This window comes from Aristolochia californica, unplaced genomic scaffold (genome assembly GCF_029961685.1).
Source record: "Aristolochia californica isolate CCGP_79_NKW_82.1479 unplaced genomic scaffold, dmAriCali1.0.hap1 SCAF_14, whole genome shotgun sequence".
Taxonomy (NCBI): domain Eukaryota; kingdom Viridiplantae; phylum Streptophyta; class Magnoliopsida; order Piperales; family Aristolochiaceae; genus Aristolochia; species Aristolochia californica.
Window position 1 is genome coordinate 9,933,849 of NW_027181815.1, and position 18,804 is coordinate 9,952,652.

The 18,804-nt window shown below is 36.3% G+C and overlaps 1 protein-coding gene across 1 annotated transcript; it reads left to right on the forward strand.

Annotated features, from left to right (window-relative positions):
• The first annotated feature begins 5,406 nt into the window (after positions 1-5,406).
• LOC137949513 (uncharacterized) lies at positions 5,407-18,647 on the forward strand. The gene is made up of 8 exons (XM_068795575.1): positions 5,407-5,946; positions 6,033-6,230; positions 6,930-7,065; positions 9,575-9,656; positions 17,122-17,297; positions 17,778-17,915; positions 18,000-18,139; positions 18,248-18,647. The coding sequence occupies exons 2-8, from the start codon at positions 6,113-6,115 to the stop codon at positions 18,517-18,519; spliced, it is 1,062 nt and encodes a 353-aa protein (XP_068651676.1). The 5' UTR covers positions 5,407-5,946; positions 6,033-6,112; the 3' UTR covers positions 18,520-18,647.
• Positions 18,648-18,804: the final 157 nt, after the last annotated feature.

An 18,804-nucleotide genomic window follows, 5' to 3' on the forward strand; every position in this document is an offset into this window, starting at 1 on the left:
TGTAGGGAATGTTCCAATACTCTTTCATCGTTATTTTAATTTTTTAAAAAGATTAAGGAGAAAAACTTGGTCATGCATGGAGAGGTGGAAAAGTAGGATGACATTACTAGTTTTAGTGCCTCTCCATTTCATGAAAAGTATCTCCTTGAAATTTTGTGACGAGAGTTTTCCAAAAAAAAATACTAAAAAAATTCTCTTAAAAAACAATCGGTGAGAGTGACTAGGGGAAGGGGAAGTAAACCCTTCTTCCCCTTGCTCAAATCATCCGACTAAGACCAATTGAAATCTTTGCGTGATAGGAAGCCTAATCGAGTTTGTTGGATAACGTATGTTGCACAAAGTCTAAATTCAAGTCAACTTGGCTATATACAACATAATTTCTTAAATTTTATTTTAAATAATTTAAATAATTACTATAAAATCAATTTTTAATAAATTTCTAGGCTATTTCCTTAAAAATGACATTAATAAGATCTCAAATTAGATCTTATTACCAATAAAAGCTTTTGTAGTTTTCCCATTGTTGATTTTTAGGACTCTATAAATTACATTATTTGGCAAAGGAGAGAAAGAAGAAGAGGGAAGAAGAAAGGAGAAAAAGAGAGAAAAAGAGATAAAAGACATTCAAGAGAGAGAAAGGAAGATGAGAGAACACTTTGGGGAGAAATACGAGGAAGAATAGGGTTATGAACTTGTGTCATAAGCTAATTACAACAATAATACCCCAACTTATTCATACCTTTTAACATTTTCCCTCAAACTGGGAGGTAATGGCAATGATCCCAATTTTAAACAGATAAAATAGATGTAGTAAAGATCTTCTCCATCAAGGTATCCCAAGTATAAGTATAAAACCGGACAAAAATTCTCAAAAAGTAAAAAATGGGTGATAAAACATAAGTCGATACTAACCTCAAAGGATTTCGAACAAAATAGTGATAATAATCACTAAAATGGGTAACGCCTATCACTCACAAGACTGAGATAAAAACCCAAGGTACTAATAAAAAAGTATCATTGGACTTAAAAACACCTATATATATAGGACCAAAAAAAGTAACACACAAAATGGTTGGCCAAATGAGGTAAACAAGAGTAAAAAAAAAAGATGATAAGCGAAAAATTGCCAAGTAAAAGGTTAATGGGGAATTGAAGGAAAAAAGGGTGAAAAAGTTGGTGCCATCACGTCCTTTATTTTTTTAAGTGATTCAAATTCTTTATGAGGATAGACGTCTTCGTATACTTTATCTTTCTGAGTAATTCAAACTCCTCTACAAAGACAGTCTTCTTCCCTTTGGGCTTCTTAAGAGACATTGTAGAACTAAACTCTTTGAATCAACCAAAGTCTTAAAGTTAAATTAAACCGACAATAGTCAATAAATAATGAACCCAACGTAATCAACCAAAGATTTTTTTTCAATAATAATGTCTCAATAGGAGCTTTAACGAGCTAATGCTTGAATAACACATACCACATATGTTGTTATATAACAATGGATAACATGTAAATAATGAAAGTCCTTAAGTGTAATAAGGACACATAAAATAATCTTCAACAAGTCCAACCATGAGAAAGGAAGTTGAGCACCAAGTAATAAATTGTAAACTGGAACCGAGTAATAAGCGGCCAATAATAAGTTGAATTGAGTGTTGTTAATCTTCTTGAAATGAATAATTAAACCAAGCGTTGCTAGATTCAAGAGTAGTTGCAGGGACTTCTAAAAAACAAAAAAGAGTGAATAAAACAGTAATGGATGCTACTTCCATGCTTACGACATCAGTGATTAATTCGAATACCAAACCAAGAACTAGCCATACCATAAAATCTTAGAGCTTGCTTCAATGTTGTAATTTTGCTGCTACACCTTTAATCAATAGATGATCTCAAGTACAATTTAGTTTGAGACAAGAGGAACTAAAAAGCAAGAGATGCCCACAACAAAAGTTGTCCAATTAATTGACCGTAGCTTCTCATGCTTAAGTATGTTTATAAGCACCAGTAACAACTCCAAACGCCCCAAGCAATACAAATGAGATATGCTTCTTCAATAATATCAACAAGCTGACACACGTGAAGCTTCCTATTAGCAACATCGAATTATCCTTCTTCTTCAATAGCAGACAAAGCCTTTCAAATTAGCATCGCTTCTTCATCGTCGTACAAGATCATACATAAAAAAACGATGATGCATAACTTGTTATCTTCTTGATTAGCACTATATCAGGAGCATAATACCAGTAACCTCTCGGACAACAGTCAACTTTAAAAAATTCAAAATCGGGCTCAATTTTCTAGAACTTCCGAGCTCAATAACTCAAGGACTCAAGAATTCAAGGTGCAAGGTCTCAGTTGTGTTGAACCAAGAGTAGCAAAACGATAATCACTCTTGCTATTGTAACGAAGCAAGAAATCAAATCGAGTTCTCCCTTACTCCTATGCTAATCGAAGACTGCTACAAATATTCTCAAAACAGAGAAGAGAACAAGTATGAAACTTTGTTGTTATTTGAAAGTTAAGGATGAATAACGAGGAGCCTATTTAAGCCAAGAAACTATGAATTCAAGTTCATAAACCATCAAGCCTAGAGAAAGCCAAGATACAGAAATAGTGATCAATGTACAAGATTATTCCATAGTTCCATATAAAACATCTAGTTTCTAAGCTCTCAAACTTCTGGTAAGGAAAATTTATGTTTTCTCTTTTCTATGAACTTTGTTGTTTCAAAACTTTTCTTAAGCAAGGGAAGTTGTTGTTTTCGAACAACAACAATGTGAAACAGAGTTTGCAAGCCAAACTTTTAGATGATTTCCAACAAGCACGAGTAGTGAGTCTTGAAAAATTAAAGGAAAATCAAATACTTACTGCCATACGGGACAACAATGAAATTTCTTCTCAAAAGGCGCACTTTTTGCCTTGAGATAAATTTTTATCGTGTTGGATCTCTAGCTTTGAGTCCTCAAAATCAATCACTGCTCTGATACCATGTCGATTTCTAGGACTCTATAAATTAAGTTTTTTTTGTAAAGGAGAGAAAGAAGAAGAAGAAGGAAAAAGAGATAAGAGATGAGAGAAGTCTAAGAGAGAGAGGAATATGAAAGAACACGTTGGGGAGAAAAGAGGAGGAAGAATAAGGTTATGAACTTTTAGTCTAACCCCCAAGCTTTATTTATAGATGCAAAAAGTGTAAATATTATAAGTATACCCTTCACCTTAAAAGGAGTAAATAAAAGAAAAAAATCATAAGCTAACTACATCAATGACACCCCAACTTATTCATACCTTACAACATCCATATCTAGGATAGTACCCAAGGATAGGGGTGGCATCAAATCGAATCGAGCCCAAACTACCTATGTTCAAGCCTAGCCTCGAGCCTAAAATCGTAATCGAGCTCGAACCCAATAATTTTAACCAAGTTCGAGTTCGAACTCGAGCCAAGTTCGAGCTCCAACCTACATTTAAAACTTTGCATAAAATACATGTTAAATAAATTGTATATAAAATTATGTATGCATTTTACATAAAATTGGATACCTCTACTTAAAATTGGGCATAACCTCTGTAGATTAACCCTGCATAAAATTATTCATAAAGTTGCATAATTATGCATAAACTTTATTCAACTTAGGACAGAGCAGAAAAATAACGTGCATCAAATGCAAATACCCCACAACTAGGGGTGGCATCAAATCGAGCCGAGCTCGAACCTGTCTATGTTGGAGTCGGGTTTGATTTAAATATTTTGAACTCGAGCTCAAGCTGAACCTAGCCTCGAGCCTAAAATCGTAATCAAGCTCGAACCCAATAAGTTTAACCGAGTTCAAGCCCAGTTCGAGCTCTAACCTACATTTAAAACTTTACATAAAATACATGTCAAATAAATTATATATAAAATTATGTATACATTTTACATAAAATTGGGTATAACCTCTGTATATTAACCCTGCATAAAATTATCTATACACTATGCATAAAATTATTCATAAAGACTGCATGATTATGCATAAACTTTATTCAACTTAGGTCAAAGCAGACAAAGAACACACAACAAATGCAAATACCCCACACAACGATTAAAATGAAAAAAACGACTGTCGTCCAAGACAAGCAAAAGTTGCACTAAGATAAAAACCCAATTGTAAACAAATATGGCATGGTTAAAAGCATTTATCCATCTCATATATAAGACGGGATGGAGGTAAATTGATGTGAATAATCTTCAGAGGTGGGTCTTTTCGACTGAGGTTAGTAAAAAATGATGCTAGTTATTGGATTTTCTAACGCACATAATGTCGATGGTTGAGATCGTATAGGGTCTGTATTTTGTATGGTATGAATGTGTGAAACATAAAATAAAGTCAAATAAAACAAATATTAGCGAGCATAACAAAATAGATTGCAAAAGATGAAGGGACGAGTAGATTACCTTACCAACATAGCGGGTGAGGTAAATCCAATGGCATACTATGTGACGGACAAAAGCCCTTCTTCGTTGATTCCCTTGCAACGAGGCTTGCAGCGATGACAATTAGCAACATCAAGTGAGGATATCATAGCATAACCATCAAAGTGAAGTAGGGACCCAAAAATTAGATCCCCCTCTCTCCTTTCAGCTCATGGAAACACTCTCTTCTCGCAAAATTGTCGAAAGTGCTTCAGAAACCAAAAGAAGACTTCGACAAATTCTCCTACCCTCCATACATGGAAAATCGCCGAGATTTCAGAGGATATGAGGGTATGAAAGGAAGCCGAAGCGTCTCCCGGGCTTGATTTCGACGGGGATCATATTGTCTTCGAGTTCGAAATCAGATAGCGTAAGCTGCTCTCTCCAGATGTTCTGACTTTGGACAAAATGGGGGGAATACTGGTTTCTCCCTCCTCTATTTATAGAGGGAGAGAAAATGACAACAAAAGCGTCAGGGAAGGGGGAATGAGAGACAGAGATAGAGAAGAGGAAAAGAAAGTTGCGGGAATTGGAGGGGGAAGAAATCCCGCCTCCGCTGTCGGGCCCTCATTAAGTTAACGAGTTAGACTCGTGAGTTTTTTAACCAAACCATAGTTCGATCGAGCTCGGCTCGTTAACTTAAACGAGTCTGATTGATCTCGAACTTAGATAAACCGAATTGAATCGAATCGAAACTAGCCGAGTTGGTTCGATACCACCCCTACCCAACGACCACTACAACTTTACTATTTTTAGACAAAGGAAAAGTAATGAAAAGTCACCATTGCTTCAATATGAAAAAAAAAAAACTTAAAAGTAAGAAGGCACAACATTTATATATGTATATATTGTATTTTTCATTTTTTATACTTTATATTTTATATTTTTTTAACGTTAAAAGATCGAACTCGACTTGAAGCTATTTCCTTCTCGAGCGGATTAAATGAAGAGAATTCAGCAATCGCGATAAAAAAGAAAAAAAAAAGAAAAAAAAAAGGGAAACGAAGCGAGTTTAGCGGGCTTGGTGACATTCGTCCTCTCCTGAGCAAACGTTCTTGACTGTACAGGCTATGGCTATGACTATCATTTTATGGGCCCCAACAGACTTCCTCCATTGTCTGACTTGCTCCAAATCGAGAAGTTATAAGAGAAGGCGCTGTGTAACAATGTCGCCTGCGCCTGGCCTCTCGAGAGTTTTGCATTTCTTCAGATACACATAAGAGCTTTAGAGGGTTGGGGGGTGAGGATTAATTTGCTTCCCGCGACGTAAGGAATTTCAAAGAAAACCTAAATTGCGTCTTTTACGTAGTGTGCATCCCACCTTAATGCCAAACCTTAATCTTCTTCGTCCTCTTGCATTGCTGTAAATTGCACTTTCTGACCTTAATCTTGTCACTGACTTCTGTTTAGGGTTTTATTTCTTTTTGTATCCAGGGTCATTCTTTGAATGTTGTAGTTACTGTTAGGGTTTTTGTTCTTTCGGGGTTGGACTTTGGGCTAGGTATTCCCTGTCAGACCTTTTTTTTCTTTCTTATAAATCTACTCTTCATTTATTTCTTGATTTATAGAACCCGCGATCTGCTTCAGGTTTGATATTTTTACCCGTTTTTTGTCCTGCTCGGAGACGCCTGTAAGATAGGGTGTTTTAGGTGTTGAATTGGATAGGGATGGATAAAAGAAAGTTGGCAGTTCCCCTTGTTTGTCACGGACATTCTCGTCCAGTTGTAGATTTGTTCTACAGTCCAGTTACGCCTGACGGGTTTTTTCTCATCAGTGCAAGCAAAGGTAAGTGTTCTTCCGTCTTAATTGGATAACCTCTGTATCGCCAATTTTAGTGGCTGATTTAAGTAATAACTGGAATCAGTTAATTTTCTTCAACCATTATAAATCTTATACTTCTTTACGCCGAATATTTTTTACTCTTGTTACTCGTCTGTTTCAAGAAACTTCCTGACTGAGAGCATGACATGTTTCCGTAACATTTAGAATTTAGTCTCTTAACAGTTTTATCACAAATTTTTCATTGAGGAACTAACTCTTAAGCTCAAACTGCAGCTACTCTATGTAGTTGTTACCTCCTTTCAATTTGGGCGGGCGAGGATTGCATCTTGAGTATGATATAAATATGGAATACTTCGCTCACTAAGTTTTATGTTTTAAACATTGCATTGAACTAGTTAAGGAGCTCCGGCACATTGTTTTTAAACTATGTTCTGACACTTTTCTTTGATGCATTTTCAAATTCTTCATCAAGGGACTCCTGGGGTGAACTTGCTAGACATGCATCTTTTACATGCACAATGTTGTATATAGTAACCATATGAATCTCCAGAGAACTAATTCCTGTAGCTGTTCTACTTCTCTCTGTCTTTGCTAAGTTTTCCACTGTCACCTCACATTTGGTTCAGGCATGTAGTTAATTATAAGATGCTTCTCATTCCTGTAGTTCTATAATCAAATTGATGAAGTTTTTGAGTGAATCAGATTCCAGTCCCATGCTGAGGAATGGAGAAACTGGAGACTGGATTGGAACCTTTGAAGGGCACAAAGGTGCAGTCTGGAGTTGCTGCCTTGACACCAATGCCCTGCGTGCTGCATCAGGCTCTGCTGATTTTACAGCGTAAGCTATTCTTTAACATGCATTTTCTTTTCTAAATTTGAGAGTGTTTGCCCATGCACGACAGTTGGTGTTGCACACTTTGTGCCATTTTGAGACTGTTGCTTGGCAGGTTGTCCATTACTGACTTCCAAAAGCTCATACTTGAGCAGTCAGCTTTTGGGTTGGTATGAGATTGTCAGTCTTTGCTGTGTTATAGGCAGTTGAGTTGCACTGGCCATTCTGTATTTCAATCTTAGCCTAAAAGATGCACTCTCTTCTATAATGAAGTGGTCTTCAATTAAATAGGAGAAAAGTGTAGTGAAGCAATCATTAAACATTGAAATATGTTGGTTATGTTTGGAATAGCTTCATTTTCTACATAATATGAGACTTTAGTTGCTTGCATATTTTACATGCAGTTGTTATGTTTTCTAAGAGTCATGTTATTTTCCTTATTTTCCTTTTCTTTTTTTTCATGGATTTTGCTTCACACACTATATTTTGACTGTTCAGATGATGCATACGGAGTTAAGGGTAACTTCATGTTTAGTTTGTATTTGACATGCTGACCTTCGCGTAGATAGTTTCAAATCCAACATTGAAATAGTTTTTCAATAGTTCCAAAAGTACTTATGTAGATTGCTTGAACAATAAGTCCTTATTTAGTGTCTCAGTATGGATAACAAGAAAATTTGATCTATATATTGATGATGAAATGGACCAGATTTTTTCTATTTTTAATAAAAACTTGAATGGTTGATGATATTTGATGTAACAGTTTTGAGGAATTTACATTTGTAAATATGTTGTATTTTCTGTTGATTTTTTATTGTTTTGGTCAGTGTCAGACAAATGCAGCCTTAGTTGAAGTAAAGACAATAATCTGAATGGATGGTGATAAAAACCAAGTTATTTCCCACTTAAAAATCTCATAACTAATTGGGGACTAACTTCAATGCCAATTGGTGGCTCCCGAAGTAGATCCACACTCATGAGACTTGTGTCAATATTGTAAATTAATAACACTTCCCATGTGGTCATTCAAATTGTTTTTTTACAATTTTCATGAAACTTGTACTTGTGCATCTTCAAACTCCAAGTTAGTAACTTGCCCTCCATGGGATACTACAGGAAAAAGTGATTTCTATTGCATGATATACTTGACCTATTAGTATGGGTCAACTTGTGTATTGACATTTTGTTTTTTGTTTTCTTTTCTTGTATCAACACTTACTAATTGACTTGGTACTCATGGCTTTAGTTGAAACTATTTTTTTTAGCATACTCGTTGTAGAGTGTGAAATAGAGGTTCATTTGCCTTCTTTTTGTCTCCACACTATTTTCGCAAAAACACTTCACCAAAATTTTTATATATAACACTGGGTGAATGTTTTATTTGTTTCTGGAACAAAAATCCCCATTGCCCACCTAGTTCTGTAAATAGTAGTGAACCAGGTGGGCTGCTACTTGAACTTCATAAATCCTCTCCCAATGCTTGCTTCATGAAGAGCTGTTACTTAGAGATAGTCATTTATTTTTTCCAACTAAAAAAAGAAAGAGACTTGAAGTATCTATTTTTTTCTTCTGCATCAGGCAGATATGGAAGTGATAATGTCTGTTGTTTGGTTGTTAAGGGTGAGTATGGGTTTGGCTGACATTGAGATTTCAGCCTCCATGAAGATTCTTCTTTGGTCTCCACAGAAGGATTTTAAATTTTTGGAGTCTTACTCGCTAAAATTCCTGTGTAGGAAAAAAATCCTTTGTAAAGCTCTTTTTTTTAATAGTTTTTATTATTTTTGGTTATTTTTTAAGATCCTCTACTTTCAGTTCATACTTTTAATATTTCGAAATTTGCATTGAGGCCTTACTATTAATAGAATTATACAAAGTAGGAATTATATTGTAAATCAGACACCTTATAAACCAGGTTTTTTCTTTAATTGCCCTGATATCTAGGTGATAGAACTTTAGGACTACTCAGTTTAGTAAGTGTTGTGGATGCTGCTTTATTTTTGAATGGTAATGAGTTTTTATTCAGAAGCTGTGCACGATTACTCAGTTACTCAGTCTAGTAAGTTGTTGTGGGTTGCTGCGTTATTTTTGAATGGTGATTAGTTTGTATTTAAAAGCAGTTCAGGATTACTCAGTCTAGTTAGTGTTACGGGTACTTCTTTATTAGGTGATTTATTTTGTATAGTGATGAGATATTATTTTAAAGCAGCAAGAAGACGAGGATATACAGTCTAAACAGGGGCAAAGACAGAGGGACCAACAATCTTGTGATGCAGTTGTAGGAAAATAATGATATACTTGTTAGATAAATCACCATTTGAAAGAACTGTAGATAACGGTGATTATGTTGCACAGCTATCTCAGTCTGAATGTTTAGTGGCTTTTGCTTTATTATCATAGTCATACTACTTGTGCATGTCCATGATTATTCCATGACCTTTTGGAAGTTTTAGAAGTTTTCTTTGCTATGGTAGTAAATTCACCATATATGCTGATGGATTTAGATGCTTCATTTCAGGAAAATTTGGGATGCTTTAACTGGGGACGAGTTACATTCATTTGAGCACAAGCACATAGTTCGCGCGTGTGCCTTTTCAGAGGTATGTTAATTTACCTTTTGTTCCATGAATCTTTTTCCTCTTGCAGTGGAACTTGGATCAATGTGCTTTCTCCTTTTTGTTTTATGCTTTTGTTTTAATCATAGTGGGGCAATTCTAAAATCTCTTTTGCTCTGTTGTTTTATGGGTGCATGTGCTAGAGACCTTCCCACTTTTCCCTAGCTCTATCATTTGTAAAAAACCATCAGTCATTTGTCTGCTATAGTGCACAATTCAACTCCTCATGAAGTTTGATCCCCCCTCCCCTCCTAATGCAGCGCGATGATTAGATTCAAGGAATAAAAAAATTGAATGCTTCTTGTAGAGAATGGGTAATCTAGATTTCAGCATCAACTTAGAAAATTACAATCTAGATTCAAGTTTAATGGGTAAAACTTGAAGAACAGAAAGTAGGGTTTTTTAAGCCATTAGGAAAAATAGTTAACAGAGAAAAACACCAATAAGTTTATCTGAAAGAGAACAAAAACCAGAACCTTATTCAATTGCAAAAGAGTGATTTCCAGGTTACATATGGAGGTTTTTTATAGGCTTAAAAAAAAAAAAAGAAGAAGAAACTCCTTTGCTGTCCACAATAGGAAATAGACCCCAATTAGAACTTTCTGAATCTAGTTCTACTTACTGGAAAAGAAACTCGAAATGGGAAAATTTTTAATTTAAAGAATTGTAAACTTTTGGCTATACTAATTTGGAAACAAAGACCCAAACTTAAAACAGGAAACTACCACTAGAAAATACTTTCTAATTGAAGTTCTAACCAAAACAACAAGTTGCTAAAATATAAATTTACTTGTCTACTTAAAACTTTTAATTTTAGTGTGCTTGAAATAGGAAATTGCAACTTAAAAAGACTTTCTAATTTAAAAGCTTTCTATTCTTGGAACTTGAGCCCAAAATAGGAAACTTAGACCTCTTCAAATTGAGTCTCCTTTTCTCTTTTTTCATAAACATGAGAGATTTTGGGGTGATCTCTTATCGTAGATATTCTTTGGCTAGATCTCCATATTGGCATGTGCGGCATTATTCTCCTCTTTTGGAGAGGAACTCATCCTTGAGTTCTCTCTCTTGTGTTCCTGTTAATAAGGAAAAGATGCTTCACATTAAAAGACATCACGAACTTGAAAGTCAGTAGTTAGTTCCACATTGTTAGCATTGTCATTCATCTCTGCCAATATCTGCAAGGTCCAAGCTTCTTGGTTTTCAGCTTATGATATTCACAGCTAGGGTAACATTCTTTAGAAAGATTAATCCAACCTTCAACACCAACTTGAAAAACAAGTTCATGTCTATACTTGTTGGCATGTTCTTTGTATTTTGAATACCTGACTTCAATATTTCATGGGCTTCCACATGTATTGCCTTCAAATAAGAAATCATATATGTGGCTGTCTTATTTGGACATCCAACAGTAGGAATAGGAATAAGATCAAGAGCACCTTGCAGTTTGCGATCATAGATTATCTGAAATGAAGAAAAGTTTGTAGTCCCATTCTTAGGACAATTGATCTCTAATCCCAATCTTGGTAAGGTTAAATCCCAATTCTTGTATTCTTTGACACGAGTCTGCAACATATGGCCCAAAGTTCTGTTCTCAACTTCTGTTTGACCATCTGTTTGAGGGTGATGTAGAGTGCTGAATTTTAAATCAGTTTCTAATTGCTTCCACAAGTTCTTCCAGGAACTGCTCAAAATTTGGTTCCCTGTTAGAAACTATGGATTTTGATAATCCATAACATTGAACAACTTTTTTGAAGAAGAGTTCATCCACTTTGCTTGCATCATGAGTGAATTTGCAAGGTATAAACTTGGCCATTTTAGAGAATCTATCATCTGCTACAAAAATATTATTCCATCTACTCTTTGTTCGAGGCTAGGACTTTCTCGTTCTAATCCTTTTTGCACCAACTCCTCAACTTGTATTCTCAGCTCTTCATGTTCCTTTGGTGACATGCGATAATGCGGCTTGTTTGGCAAAATAGAATCCAGTACTAGCTCAATTGCATGTTGTATATCTCACATGGGGAACAAATCTGAGAGTAGATATGTGGGAAACACATCCTGGAATTCATCTAGAACTCCTTGGACATGTCTGAGATAGTTAAAATCTCCTTTGGTGTAGAGTGATACTTAGAGATGAGAGCAAAAACTGCTTTACTGGTTTTCAATTTTTGCTCAAAATCTACCAAAGCAAGATATGCAATAAACATGGACTTGGTACGAAGTCTAGCGTCTTTTACTGGCCGAAGAATGACTTTTTGCCATTAACAAGGAAATTATATGTATTCTTCTCCCTATTATGTATAGTTTTTTGAGCAAATTGCCAAATTCTTCCTAGCTGGAATTGACATGCCTCCATGGGGATAAATAACATCACACCAAATGGTGTTCGTGCACCTATATCCAATTCTAAAAGTAACTAAGCATCTTCGAGACACTTGCACTTCATTGGCATTATTGAACCATGCTAGTTTGTAAGGATGTGGGTGGACTTCGGTCTTCAAGTTTAGTTTAGAAACTGCATCTTATGAGATCACATTCTCATTACCACTTGAATAAATAATAACCTTTGCTGTTAACGAGCCAAGCTCGACCAAACCATGGTTCGGTTCGAAAACTTGTGAGTCGGCTTGTTAACTTAACGAGGGCCCGAGGGTGGAGGTAGGATTTCTTCCTCCCCTCGTCTGCTGTCACCGATCCTTATCACCACCTAGCCCCTCTTGCAACTTTCTCTCCCTCTTCTCTGTCTCCGTCTCTCATTCGCCACTCCCCGACGCTTCTGCCATCATTCTCTCTCCCGCAATAAATAGAGGAGGGAGAAACCAGGATTCCCCCCTTCTTGTCCAAAGTTGAAAATTTTGGAGAGAGTAGCTTACAGTGTCCGATTTCAAACTCGAAGGCAATCTGATCCCCGCCGAAAATTGAGCTTGGGAGACACTTCGGCTTCCTTTCGTACCCTCGTATGCTTTGAAATCTTGCCGATTTTCCATGTGTGGAGGGTAGGAGAATTTGTCGAAATCTTCTTTTTGTTTCTGAAGCGCTTTTAACAATTTTGCTAGAAGAGAGCGTTTCCGTGAGCTGAAAGCAGAGTGGGGGATCTGATTTTTAGATCTCACTGGATGCCGCTAATTGTCGTCGATGCAAGGCTCATTGCAAGGGAATCGACTAAGAGGGGCTTTTGTCCGTCATACAGTCCGCCACTGGATTTACCTCACCCGCTATGTAGGTAAGACGATCTACTCGTTCCTTCGTTTTCTGCAATCTGTTTTTTTACGCTCGCTTTGACTTTATATTATGTTTCACACATTCATACCATACAAAATACAGAGATTCTGTAGAGCTTTATACGATCTCAACTATCGACATTATGTGCGTCAGAAAATCCAATAACCAACATCATTTCTTACTAAACTCGGACGAAAAGATCCACCTACGAAGATTCTTCACATCAATTTACCTCCATCCCGTCTTATATATGTGATGGATAAACTCCTGTAACCATGCCATATTTGTTTACAATTTTATCTTAGTGCAGTTTTTGCTTGTCTTGGACGACAATCGTTTTTTTCATTTTAATTGATGTGGGGTATTTGCATTTGTTGTGTGTTCTCTGTATGCTCTTACCTAAGTTGAATAAAGTTTATGCATAATTATGCAGCCTTTATGAATAATTTTATGCAAAGTGTATAAATAATTTTATCCAGGGTTAATATACAGGGGTTATACCTAATTTTAAGTAGAGGTCATGCGGTCATGACCAATTTTATGTAAAATGTATACATAATTTTATATACAATTTATTTGACATGTATTTTATGCAAAATTTTAAATGTAGGTTGGAGCTCGAGCTCGAACTCGGTTAAAATTATTGGGCTTGAGCTCGATTACGATTTTAGGCTCAAGGCTAGGCTCGGCTCAAGCTCGAGTTCAAAATATTTAAATCAAGCCCGGCTCGAACATAGGCAGGTTCGGGCTCGACTCGATTCGACGTCACCCCTACTCCCATCTTCATGGACTAGCAATTCCTTTTGAGGACATTGAGATTTATAATGACCAAATTTGTAATGTTTGGCTTAAGTAGGTGGGTTTGGAGATGGAACTTTGGATAGTTGGTCTATTCGATAGTGAGGGTTTAATTGAGGTACTGTTGGCTATAAAAATTTTGGGTACTGTTTTGGATGGTGGTAGGCTTGGAAGAGTGTTGGCTATACTACTACCAAAGAAACTTGGCCTTTTGGATAGCATCGAAAACTTCCATTATAGATTTGAAATGTAATTTTTTGCTTACGCGAGGTTTTAGGCTGCTAAGTTATCTTGCCACTTTGTCCTCTTGACTTTGTCAAACTCTAAATATAGCAATTAGCTTATGAAAATTTTCAATATATTCATAAACAAAATGTTAAGCTGGAGTGAGCTTGTTAGACCTCTCAACCCTGGTTTTTTTATAAGTGAAAGGAAAAAACTCTTTATTCATAAGATGCTTGATGTGTTTCCATCTTTGAAGTTCTTCTTGAAAAGTTTCTTTCGGTGTATGTTGAGGGTTTGCCTCCAAGCAGCTTGTCCTTTTAATCTACTTGCAATCATGAAAACTTTGACGTCAGGCCGAAACTTCTTGATTTTGAATACACTGTTAATGATATATGTCCTATGTATATAATCATCTGTTTCTTGTCCACCATTAATATTCATGAATGTCCACTTTAAAACCAGAATCCCATTTGATATTTGGAGTATCGTGGGACTCCTTTTTGGCAAAATTATTGTCATGATTTTTCTCATAAACTACTTGGACGTGAGCCCTTGATTGGTGATGGTTGGCTTGGATCAAGTGGCTGAGGGGTTACTAACTCCAAAAATTTATCTCCAATTTGAAACTTCCAGCTCTATAAAGCTTTGAAAATTGTCAAAGAATTAAATCAAGCTTGCAGCTCATCTCCACTCGTAGCTCCTCTTGGGCTTTTAGGAACTCCTCACAGGTGATTGTGCTTTGATTTGCTTCCATATTTCTATTACAATGAAATTAACGAATTCCTTGAGTTGTATGAAAGGTGCCTGGAATCTGACCTAAAACGTGAACCATACTTTTGATACCATTTTGACACAGTATAGTGTTTTGGATTCAAGGAATAACAAAGTTGAATGCTTCTTCTAAGAGTATGGGTGACCTAAATTTCAACAACAATTTAAAAAACTACAATCTGGATTCAAGTTTAATGAGTAAAACTTGAAAGACAAAAAGTAGGGTTTCTACAGCTATTGGAAAGAATAACAAACAGAGAAAAAAACACCAAAGATAAGTTTATCCAAAAGAGAACGGAAACTAGAACTTTGTTCAATGGCAAAAGAGTGATATCTGGGTTACATATGCTGGCTTTTATATGCATACAAATTAACCAAAGGGAAACTCCTACGCTGTCCACAATAAGAAATAAACTCCAATCAGAACTTGTTTAGTCTAATTCTACTTGCTGGAAAAGAAACTCAAAACAGGAAATTTTTTCTAACTTAAATTGTTAACTTTAGTTTGGCATAAATTGTTAACTTTAGGCTATACTAATTTAGAAAAAAAGACACAAACTTAGAATAGGAGACTACCTCTAGAAAAGATTGAAGTTTTTCACCTAAACAGCAAGTTGCATAGTTACTTGTCTAGTTAACACTTCTAATTTCACTATGCCTGAAATAGAAAATTGCAACTAAAAGAGACTTTCTAATTTAGGACTTATTATTCTTGGACATTGAGCCCAAAATAGGAAATTTAACATGAGATATTTTGGGGTGATTTCTGGTCTTTAGATATTCTTCAGCTAGCTCTTTCACATTTGCATGTGTTGTATCCCCTCTCCTCTCCTTCTGACAGTTGGCTAAAGGTAAACTGTGATGAGAGCTGCATACGTATCTTCTTCATGGGGCATTTTGGGGTTATTTGAGACCAGAATGGAATGATAAAGTAGCTTACTTGGGGCCTGCTGACCACTATCACTCAGCAAATGCCGAACTATTGGCAACCCTAACTGGAATATGAAGCGGTTATCAGCCCCAGTGATCATAGAAATGGATTCATTTTTGTGTTCAATTGGTTATCAAAGCATGCTTCATTCTCCTAGAGAGTTAAGACATATCTTTGACAAAATTACACCAAGGAGCTCCAAAGTCAGGTTGTTTAGCAGCACAACTTGAGGGCTGCCAACAGTGTACCCGATGCTCTTGCAAAGGAAGGTGTGTTTCATAATGTATTATTGATGGAGGATTCTCTCCTTCTTCCTTCTATGAGCATAGGATTTACCTCTCACGTTTGCTGACTTTGTTCTCTATGAAATTTAATGAATTTCCCACGAGTGCAAGATAAAAGTGTCATTACATGTAAAAGAGAACTCTTTGTGTTAGTTTGAATCAAGAGTTCCCTATTACATAATTGTCAACAAGTTTTGTGGTTTATCATTTGAATCTATCCTTTGTTGCAATTTGTGGTATACCATTTTCCCAGTTATTTCTTGTGGTGCATTCTTTGAAAAAGATCTGATGCATTGTCTATTTGTGAGATTTTTACTGTCAATGATCCGATGTATTGTCTATTTGAGATTTTTACTGTCAATGATCTGATGTGACTACCTAAGGCCGTTTGGTCTAGTGGTATTCTGTTTACATTAGGTGCGTCAGGTCGCGACTTCGAATCGTGCTATGCCCCTCTAAAAAAAATGAAAAAAATGATCCGATGTGACTGCCTTTTCACAATTTTGTTTATTGTCTCCACTTATATGTTTTTGTTAAGGAATATTCCCACATGGATTTGTGAGTACAAAGATCTTGAGTTTATTACTTAGGAAAGAGATTTCCTAAGTTGGCTAGTCAGTTTGGGATGGGCCTTGGACCCAACTTCTCATGGTATCAGAGCAGGTACTCATATGTGGGCCTACACCTAAAACTATCCACTTGTAGAGCCACAAAAGATGGCCTACACCTAAACTATCCACTTGTAGAGCCACAAAAGAGGACCTACACCTAAACTATCCAACCACAAAAGAGGGCCTACATCTTTTCAAAAAACAAAAGAGGGCCTACTCCTAAAATTATCCACTTATAGAGCCACAAAAGAGGGCTTACACCTAAATTATCCATTTGTAGAGCCACAAAGAGGGCCTACACGTGAGGGGGAGTGTTAAGGAATAATCTCACATGGATTAATGAGTACAAAGATCTTGAGTTTATTACTTGGGAAAGAGGTTTCCTCAGTTGACTAGTCATTTTGGGATGGGCCTTAGACCAAACTTAACAGTTTTATGTGCTATTAATTTTTTTTTTTTTTCCTGTGCTGTTACATGGTTTCATTTTTAAAATTGAGATGCAACTCTACTGTTTCAAAAATATTAGTTTCATTTTTATTGGCTTTAGTTCCAATGCTGTTGCTTATGCTAGCATTTTCACTTTTTCATCATTCTGATGTTTGTTACAGGATACACACCTCTTGCTTACTGGGGGGATTGAGAAGATCCTTCGGATTTTTGATTTGAATCATCCAGATGCTCCTCCAAGAGAAGTTGATAAATCGCCTGGTTCGGTTAGAACTGTGGCTTGGCTTCATAGTGACCAAACTATTCTAAGTTCATGTACTGATATGGGCGGCGTGAGGTATACAACTGTGAAAATTTATTCCGTTGTCTTTTCTTATTTATAGTTTTGTGCATTTTACATTGATGGGTTGCGGAAATATTTTCACATCCACATTTACAACATTTTTAGTGGGCGTTGTGGCCCTCTAAGATTTTCTTCAAGACATGGTTGGTAAACGACCTTAATGCTTCATGCAAGAAGTGCTGTGCTTGGTATTTGCTCATGCTTTTAAGGTGATTTGAGTGTAGAAGGATTCATGAGAACTATGACTATTAAAAACAAAACTAGAAAGGATACATAAAGTCTCTTGACAGGCATTTTATGTTTTTTGTTATGCAAGTATTATTGATCAGCAAGATAAAGTCATTGACTCCTGTTTGTTTTCCCAAGTTAGGGAGCTCTGCATTCAGGATTCCAGTTGTATTGAGTCTGTCAGGCCTGGCGTGGCTCAACCTCAGCTTTTATTTCTATTTTAATTTTTTATTGGGAACTTTGCAGATTATGGGATTTGAGAAGTGGTAAAATTGTCCAAACCCTTGACACTAAAGCTCCAGTAACGAGTGCAGAAGTGAGTCAAGATGGACGTTATATCACAACATGTGATGGATCTTCGGTGAAATTCTGGGATGCCAATCAGTAAGTTTCTTTTTGGCTTACTGTCATTAAATAATCTTTTCTCTGTATCATCACTGTAGTTAGACATAATTTGTTTGCTTTTAGTTTTGGGCTGGTCAAGAGCTACAATATGCCATGCCCTGTGGAGTCAGCTTCTCTGGAACCAAAACTAGGGAACAAATTTGTAGCCGGAGGAGAAGACATGTGGATTAGACTTTTTGATTTTCATACCGGGGAAGAGATCGGTGAGTACTTCAATCTAGGAGAGGTTCTTATGTTATGGTTCAGAGAGCGGGTGAATTAAACTTGGCTTGTTTAGTTGCATGAATTTATTCTCTATACTTGGGATGCAGCATGTAACAAAGGTCACCATGGCCCTGTGCACTGTGTACGTTTTTCACCTGGTGGTGAATCTTATGCATCTGGATCCGAGGATGGAACCATCAGAATTTGGCAGACGGGTCCTGCTTCGCATGAGGAACCTGAAGCCTTTTCAGCAAATGGATCATCTGGCAAAGTGAAGGTAACTGTTGATGATGTGGCACACAAAATCGAGGGCTTTCAGATTGCTGGAAAAGATGCCCAGAATGATGAGAAGGAAGATGGTGGAAATAGAGATGCCTGATGCAACTCGATGCGTTTGTGTTAGTTAGATGGGAGTTGGGGAATGCTCAAATCCTATCTTTTCATCTCTGGGAATAAACTGGCTTAGTTTTATACAAGTTCTGATCAATTTTATCTGATTATTATCCATTAGACTTCTTTACTTGTCTGTCTACATATATAAATATTAGGGTAATTTTATTTATTTACTTATATATTGATTATTAAAAGGAAAAGATAATTTTAAAAATTTGCCCCATTTGACACACCAAATAAATCTTAATGAACAATCCTAGCTCAAACTCAA